General features: G+C 32.1%; 2 protein-coding genes across 2 annotated transcripts; one reads left to right on the top strand and one right to left on the bottom strand.

Annotated features, from left to right (window-relative positions):
* The first annotated feature begins 529 nt into the window (after window positions 1–529).
* On the top strand, window positions 530–1,402 carry LOC114386567 (PRA1 family protein F3-like). Its single transcript, XM_028346590.1, has one exon. It carries the CDS (start codon window positions 636–638, stop codon window positions 1,188–1,190), a length of 555 nt encoding a protein of 184 aa, XP_028202391.1. The 5' UTR covers window positions 530–635; the 3' UTR covers window positions 1,191–1,402.
* A 3,253-nt stretch (window positions 1,403–4,655) lies between these two features.
* LOC114386964 (apoptosis-enhancing nuclease-like) lies at window positions 4,656–7,935 on the bottom strand. Its single transcript, XM_028347048.1, has 7 exons — window positions 7,785–7,935; window positions 7,329–7,480; window positions 7,094–7,227; window positions 6,693–6,922; window positions 6,337–6,543; window positions 5,843–5,923; window positions 4,656–5,152 (listed from the first exon to the last, which is right to left on the bottom strand). The coding sequence occupies exons 1-7, from the start codon at window positions 7,823–7,825 to the stop codon at window positions 4,897–4,899; spliced, it is 1,101 nt and encodes a 366-aa protein (XP_028202849.1). The 5' UTR covers window positions 7,826–7,935; the 3' UTR covers window positions 4,656–4,896.
* Window positions 7,936–9,004: the final 1,069 nt, after the last annotated feature.

The following is a 9,004-nucleotide window of genomic DNA, read 5'->3' as shown; positions in this document are numbered from 1 at the left end:
CCTTGTAGCTATATTTGATTCTTAAATTAACAACTGATAAAACAAAAATATTGAAGCAAAAGAATTGATAACGAATAAAAAAAATGTCTTAAGTGAAATAATGATAATATAGGATATATGTTACTGATATAAAGCAAAATTACATTTAATTTCTCTATATACTAAAACATAATAAGAATAACGCTAATATTAAGTAATGGGAAAAAACACTAATAGTAATAAATTATAATATGATGAATTGTAAAATACTAAATAAAAAAATGTGTATCACTAAACTTTTAGAAAAATTTCTTTGTAGATAAGGCTAGTGTATGGAGATGGGAGTAGAGTCTAGAGAATGTGGAGATTCCTCTACACATCAAAATGATCAATAAGCAGAACATCTCTTCTCTTTCTGAACTAAATTGGAAAACCAGAGAGAGCAAATGTGAACTGAAAAGTAAAAAATCATTAATATCCATATTGCATGTGGCATGAGAAGAAGGAAGACAAACCCACAGGCACGTTATGATTAAAATAATAATCCATAAAATAACAAATAAAAATTCTCGTCGTATTAATCATTGATTTAGCCTCTTCTCTCTCTCTCTCTCTGAACTCAACCCTTCTTTCCTTCCGCGACGACAACAACAACGATGACCAACTACGGCACAATTCCAACCTCCTCCACACCTTCCACCAACCTCGAGTTCATCTCACGCGCCAAGCAGCGCGTCAAGGAGGGACTCGGAACCCGCCGTCCATGGAAGCTCATGTTCAATTTCCGATCCTTCGCCCTCCCCGCCGGCGTCGGAGACGCCGTCTCGCGCGTGAGGGAGAACATCTCCTACTTCCAGATGAACTACGCGATCGTCGTGCTCATCGTGCTGTTCCTGAGCCTTCTCTGGCATCCAATCTCGCTGATCGTGTTCGTGGTGCTCATGGCGGCGTGGCTCTTCCTCTACTTCCTCCGCGACGAACCGTTAATAATCTTCGGAAGATTAATCAGCGACCGCGTCGTGCTTATCGTCATGGCGGTGCTCACCGTCGTGCTGCTGCTTCTCACCGGCGCCATCGGCAACATCCTCGTGGCGCTGCTCATCGGAGCGGTGTTGGTGGTGGCGCACGCGGCGTTGAGGAAAACCGATGATTTGTTCTTCGACGAGGAAGAGGCCACTCGATTGTCTCCTCCCGGTGCTCCTCTTTCTTGATCCCCCAATCTTCTCCTTCTGCTTCTTTCTGTGAATTTCTTATTTGGTCAATTTAGTAAATAATTTTAGGTTCGGTTTATATGCTTTTGCCCTTTTTCGGAGGGGAAATTTTCATTTGGAGTCTGTCTGTGAAGAAAGAAAGATGTTTGGTGAAGTGAAATTCCTTTTCTTACGCTTTGTTAATTTAATTATATCAGAATTTTTCTCTATGATACTTCTCTCTTCTTCTGACTTTGAACCGAAATCGAAATTTCTCATGTGGTTAGGTAATTGGTATTGGTTTGGATTTAGAAAGATAGTTAGTTGCTTCAAACATAACGAATTGACATGTTGACAAGAGGAACCCAATTGACAAATCACTAATAAGAATAATAATTAATCTTTCTTAAAGAATTTATCTCATCTGGTATAAATTTTCAATTTTAATCATGTTTTTTTTATTATACTCGAATTTAAGATATTACTTCTGAGAATTTTGGATCACTTTAAGCCAACTACTTATTTGTTTGCAATTCATTTCTATATGGATTAACTAAAAGTTTTCGGGAGATGATAAATATTTTTCTCTCAGTTTTATTTTTTCAAATGCGTGATTCTGTTAATGAGTTTGACAAAATAGTATCGGAAAGTATGATTTATTATTGGGCGCAAAGAGAGCTAAACTCTTCATAAAGTCATAACAGTTAATTAAACGAGATCTTGTATGATTTTAATACCTTTATCAATCTTAATATAGTAATTAATCTTTATTATTCAAATATACAAACCTATTATATATTCAGTGAAATAATTATAACTTTTTCAGTCTAGCACGTGTGTCATGTGATTGACGACGACCTGAAAAGATACGCCTAAATTATTTTGTTTCAAATTACTTACAAGTTACAACACAATTTTAGCATGAATTAGGCAAAATCACTTATATCTAAATATTGTTAACATTGAAAAAATATATAAATGAATTTGTAGTGTAAAGATCTCTTACTAGACAATCTAATATATGATAAGTTTTATTGATTATAATAATTATTTAAAAAGTTGTATTAAATATAATTTTTCATTGATTGAGAATATAAAAAAAAGTTATCATGACCATACATACCTATAAATCCATTAAAAAAATTTACTTTTCTCAAATTTAAATATAAATTAACCCATTGCCATGTACAGTTATTTCGTAAATAAAAATTTATTTTTTTATATAGTTTGTGATAATTTTTTGTACAACGAGAATTTATATGATTACTAATTTGATGACCCATGTCATGCACTGGTGAATTATTGTATTAATTTATATAAATTTGTAATTAGATATGTAAGATAAAGTGAATTTATTTTTTTCAAAAATAATATAAATGCAATATTCCCACTATATGTTCATTAAAAAATATGTAGTCAAATTTTATTTAGATTTTTTTTGGGGTAAAAAGATTACTTTGTTTACATTTTAAATTAATCATCCATCATGAAATAAAATGGAATCAAAATTCTAAAATCTTGTACTTACAAAATATGTAGTTGTATAATATAATAATCTAATCTAGCTATATAGTAATAATAATCAAGATTAAAACAAATACATTGATTTAATTTAACATGAGAATAAAAACTTATATTTATAAAAGAAAACATATTTTTGCAAAAATAAAGGATTCTTAAAATACACATTTACAATTTTTTTAATAAACGGGAATTTTCATTTATACAATGTGCAAGATAAATATTTAATTTCATATAATTAAAACTCATAATATTGTTTTAAAATACATAAAGTATATTGAAGCTAAATATTTTAATAAGTGTATATTTTAATTTTTTTAATGAATAATTTAGATTGCAATATAGCATTATTTTGAAATTAAAAACAAATAAATACTTGAGAGAAAAAAAAATAACAATACAGATACAAATAAGAGAATAGTTCGATATAGTTTGTTTTTTTTTTTTTTTTGCTAGTTATGTAAAAATAGGATGTAAAATGTATCTACCAAAGAAAGAAAAGAAAATATATTAATGCGTAACTAAAAGAGAGAATCTCCCTCCTCAAGTAAATTATATTGTTTTTAAGAAAATTAAATAATTACTTCAAACATTTTATATTTGAAAATAATTTTTTTTTAAAACGAAAGCTTCTTGTACCATCAACTTAGATCCAAGTGGCTCCATGTTAACGTATTTACAAGTGTATCAATTTTATCACAAGTATTGAAGTTTAAAATGGAAATTCAAGTGTTGAGTCCACTTGAACTTTGGTTGTACTCAAGTGATGCAAACTCAATTTTATTAAGCAATGAAGAGAGAGAAGAAGACAGAAACAATGAATTCTAAATGTGAAATTTAGAATAAGACAAACAAAAATTAACATGAAAAACAAACAACAATTTAAATGTGAAAAGATAGAATCAGAATGCAATGATGTTGGACTTAGTATGCCAAAACTACTTATAATGTAATGTAAAAAAATTTCTCTAATTAATGAGTTTTTTGTTTTTACCTGCATCTACTCAATTACGCTATCTTTGGTTTCTCGCACGAAGTACATAATTTATTTATCCTTTTCCCCCAAATTTTTTTGTAGAGATAAAATAACAAACTGCATTAAGATAAAAGATGCAAGATTTCTTGGGCAAAATAAATGTCAATCTATTTCTAGCAATGAATTTATTAAGTTACCCTTCCTTAGTTCTTTAAAAAATAATCATTTTTCAATACATTATCCTCTAAACATTATATGAATGATAATAATAAATGAGCACAGAGAAAAATAATGAAAATAGAATAACATTAATTAGATAATAGAGAGAGAATTACATTACAAATGTTTTTGACCTTCAGGCACCCAACGATAGGGACTTAGCCTCTCATTAGGGGTTAATGGAAGAAGGTGATAGATGACTAATAATAAAAAAAGGGGGAATGACTAAGGAAAGAGGGTTTCCCCTAAGGGATAGATTCAGACTTTGGATTTCTTTGAGACTCGGTGTGTCTTTTCCTTTTGCTTCCTTCTTCTAGGCCTAAGGTAGCTTACTTTTAACGCTGACCTCGCGCTGAGCAAGCATCTATGCACTAAGCGCACACTAGGCTTCTCCTCGTGGACCTTCTTGCACTAAGTCGATCCTGCACACTAAACGAGCATCACACGTTGAACTTGGGTTACGCACTGAGCGAGCTATGCAATTCTTCCAACTCTTCTTCAATTCTTTTTCTTTCACATTTTATTGTCAAATTCCCTCTAAAACACTTTAATTCTTCTTCTTTTGACTTATGCTAATCATAAATTGCAAAGATGTTAAATTCTTCGTAATTTCATTAAAAACACTACTAAAATAAAGAATTATTATCATTATTAGTAAAAAATGACTATCAATTTAGCTTAGATTTCGCAGTTATCACTCCGCTGAAATTGAATCAAGAACAAGCCTTGCTTCCATTTATGTTTTGTGTCGGTAGTTAGAGCCTATATTATAGTGAGAAGGTAGGTAAGTCTTCATTCTGAAAAAGGGCATGTGATTTGAACAAAGCGTTCTAAATATTTACAAAAGCTCCATCATAAAGCACCTATCTTTTCTCGTAATTTTCTTGTCTGGAAGATAACTCGATGCATAGGAAGATATGCACAGAAAATATCATTGCAAATGCTCCATTCTCATAGTTCTTGAAGAAATATGCTTATGATATGTTATGGACAAATGCAAAGATCAATAATTCAGGCTGACAATCTTGGTATCAAATCCAAGCACCAACACTTATAATCTGATCTAGACATGGCATAAAGTTCATCCGGTGTGAGGTTGTCAAGTTCCCTAGATATCCAGCTATCAGGCATGCCAACAATGTTGTTACTCAGGGTCATTGTTCCATGGTCTTCCTCCGGATGAAGTTGAGATCGTATTCTCTTGTATAGTCTCATGACAGAAATACAATCTTCATAAGGGTCATGAGTGCCGGATTGGATATCATAACTGTAAACCAAAGAACAATAATACTGGATGAGATTAAACATTACGGGATCTGCAATTAATATAGTAGCTAGCGGTTATATTATGAAAGCAGTGACTATGGCAATTTAAAAGTAAAACAAAAAAGTATGGATGCAGCCTTTTGTGATAGATTTGCTGCTTTAGCCAGAATGTGGAAAAATAGAATTGATGTGTTTTTTACCAGATGATGTTTACAAAGAAGTAGGAGATCAAGGTAAAGACTAAAGAAAAAATATAGCAGATTTCTTTATATTGCACTAATACTCTTAACCGTCCGGAGAACTGTCCCAACTTACAGGACACACTCACACATGCAATAACTTTGGGCTTGTTTAAGATGATTATGAGTTTTTAATTTTTAATTTTCAAACATAAATTTAAAACAAAATGCATTTGACTGAAATGTAGCCAAATTGTTTTTTAACCTGGTTTTGAAATTCATTCAAGATCAGAAAATTTTGCTCACCAATTTCATTTTATTTTATTATAGAAAGAAGATTCATAGAATCTATTATGATCCTCAGCAAATTGAAATGACGGTCAATGTACAATTGGTACATACAGGAGGAACAGATTAGATCATGCCAATTTGATTTTAAAAACAGAAGGAAAACTTGAAAATGGAAGAAGCAATTTACGACTGAAAAAGGATTGAGGAAAAAATTAACTTACCCAAGATATGTTCGGGTGAGATACTTGAGTGAATGGCTGACCAAGTTGGTTTTCATCAACGGACGGTACTTTGCAGTGTCTCTGCAATGTAACACAAAAGCATAGGCAAAAGATGAGTTCTAATAATTACACAGATCTGCTCTCATATAAGAAACTGTCAATTCAAATAGAAAATTCAATCAACCTGGCATAATTCACAATATAATATAAATCTAAGCGATCGAATGGTCTGGATCTTTAAAGTCTGGAAACTTATTTTGGATAACAAGAAAAACTGAGCAGTATAACAACTACATAGTTCAAAAAGTGAATTCATAAAAACACATTGTAACCTTGTATATGAAAAAAAGGGAAAAAACAGAATAATTGTTTTGTTCATCATCATGACAAATCCTAAAAGTTCTGATAAAGAAGATAAGTACAAGACATGGTTGTCAAGAATGACTCTGTCAAGCATGATTTAAGCATAACTAAGTTACTCAAGAAGCATCTACCTCAGCATATGATCAGGATAATTCATTTTTAAACAATCCATATCGTGTGCTAAGTCATGCCCCACAAGAAGCCTTGCTTTTCCACCATCCAGTCTAACTTTGCCAATGGATTCTCCATTGTGTAGAATTTGCAGTAGCTTTTCTCGAACTTCCTTAAGTGGCATGGCATTTCTGAGATGCTCTTCTGTCAATCCAGTTATATCATATCTGAAAATAACAAACAAAATCAACCCAAGCACTCTTTTTTCCTTGTCCACTTTTCTCTTTGACAATAATGCTTTGTGTGGATTAGAAGTGAAAGAAAGAGTAAAAAATAGGAAGGATAGACATAAAAGAGAAATAGAGCAAAAAAGTACCTGTAATTAGTAACAGGTATTTCAGGCTGTACATAAGTATGGAAGATTAATCTCTCATCTTCATCAACCAAACACACTCTAGCACAAAGTTCCAGAGAACCATCACTTCCACCACCAACCATTTCACAGTCCATTGCAACTGCTCCTCCAGGGCCCTCGCCAGCATGGTTTTCATCAGAAGAATCTTGACAATCAAACTGGGAATCAATATAGGGCAATGCGCTTGTTCCCTGCAACAGTTCCACACACAACATAAACTTCCTAATAAGAACATAAAAAGAGTAGACAAGAAACAATGATTGTAAGCAGGTTTCTTTGATTACTTAGGGTGAATAACACACATAAGACATTTTATTTTAAATATAAATATAAATGCTTTACGTTGCCAATAATCAACTTACTGGACAAGTAGGGGCAGATATGCGACATATTTTTCTATGATCAATGAGAGACCCGGGACTATCAAATAGTGCCAGGCAAAGTTGACAGCCCTGTTGAGAGAAAATCTTTGAACAAATTCCTCTTGGCAAAGGACCTAAAACATGGAAGAAAAGAGGCACGAAAAAGGATAAATAATGAGCTAAAACATGAAACCAATACTGTAGACATCAGAGATTGAATGCACAAATGACTCACCAGTAAGATGTTCCCTCAGAGACTCAAAAGATTTGCAGTGCTTTTGACATACACCACATCTTGGCTGATGAACAGAATGATACGAGGTTTTCATGTGCTCAATAAGATGCTCTTTCTTCTTATATTGCTTATAGCATGCCAAGCATTTGTGTCTGTAGGGAGAAATAAGTTAGTATTCTTCAAAGAAACTAAGCAAATAAACAATTATACCCAAGGGAATAAAAAAAGTGACCACAAACGGGCTGAGAAAAGTAACTAGAATATTCTTTCACATGAGAGACGGAGTCCTCTAAAGTGCAGTAATAACCAATTTAAAAATTAAATGAGTTTGATTTTAACATTTTTCCTAATTTATTTTATGACAATGTTTGAATTTCCGATCAACGGCTACCTCCAGAAGCAACACGGTGATCATCATGGAAAAAAAAAAATTAAAGTGAGGGAGCAAAAATTGACCTTGTGATAGGGTTTTGAGGAGGGTCCGCTTCGGCGTCCATGTCCAAAATATTGGACGAAGCAAAAGGCTACTCCGACCAAAACCCTAACACCACGGATGAAGAAGACGCAGCAGCGACTGTTTCAAGTAAAAAAAAAAAAAAACGCAACGTAGCAGTACATTCTAAATTAAATTCTATATCAGTAATTTTTTAAGCATAAATACTCCAGTTCAGCATATCTGAAATTATTTTTTCTAAAATTATTACCACTTCTCATTTTAATACACTCTCTTTTATATAATTTTTTAAAATTAAATTTCAATAGCTTTTTAAAGAATGTTTTAATAGAAAAAATAATGTTATATTACAATTAAGTTATTCATTAAAATATAAATTTTTAATTCAAAGATATTTAGTTATCATGGATTTTAATTATAATATAATCTATATATTCAAAAATATTTATTAATAAAAAATATACAGAATAAAATACTAATTATAATACATTAAGTATCGTTATACTAAATTACCAATGTTAAGCATCGATAATTTCCAATAAATAAAGTCTAAAAGCAAAAGAAATTAGTTCTACGACGAAAAATATATAAAAATTCCTTTGCAGTTGTGACAAATTTCTCTTAAAATCTGTTAAATATGTCATCTTAAAAATGTAAGCATCATTAGATGATTGCGAAAAGACTAGTATCCAACAAGCACTATGGGCCGATAGGTTCGCGGGCCTCTACTTGGCGCTTAAGCGTAGTGAGGCTTTGTTCTAGATCAGCAAAATATTTGTAATTGTAATCAACAATACTACTGTTGTTCCCTAATCCAAACATTATTCTGAATTCTCATGTCAAATTTTCATATGCCTCGAAACAACAGTTAAGGAGTATTTGATTTCGAAGCCTTTCCAAAAAATTGTTAGAACAATATTGGATTGCATGTTTGTGTTGGTATCCTTACGAAAATTTGGTCAGAAATTGAGTACATATTTTTATTCCGGGAAACACGGATACGGCCAAAAACCAGGCGTACTCGTAGTACGGTACAAAATACTACAAGTTTTGAGAGAAAGCTGAGCTGGTACTGCTTCGTTTCAAAACTTTGATTTGAGGATTGAGTTTCCTAATTAATTGAATCTGCCCTCAAACCCATGGCTCTCTCACGGCAAGTTCTTCATTTCCGGCGAGGTCAACGTGTCACATTTTTTTCTATACTTCTGCTACTAGAAAGACA

This window comes from Glycine soja, chromosome 15, assembly GCF_004193775.1.
Source record: "Glycine soja cultivar W05 chromosome 15, ASM419377v2, whole genome shotgun sequence".
Classification (NCBI taxonomy): Eukaryota; Viridiplantae; Streptophyta; class Magnoliopsida; order Fabales; family Fabaceae; genus Glycine; species Glycine soja.
The sequence above is the reverse complement of the archived record's forward strand: the minus strand, read 5'-3'. Positions and strand labels throughout refer to the sequence as shown.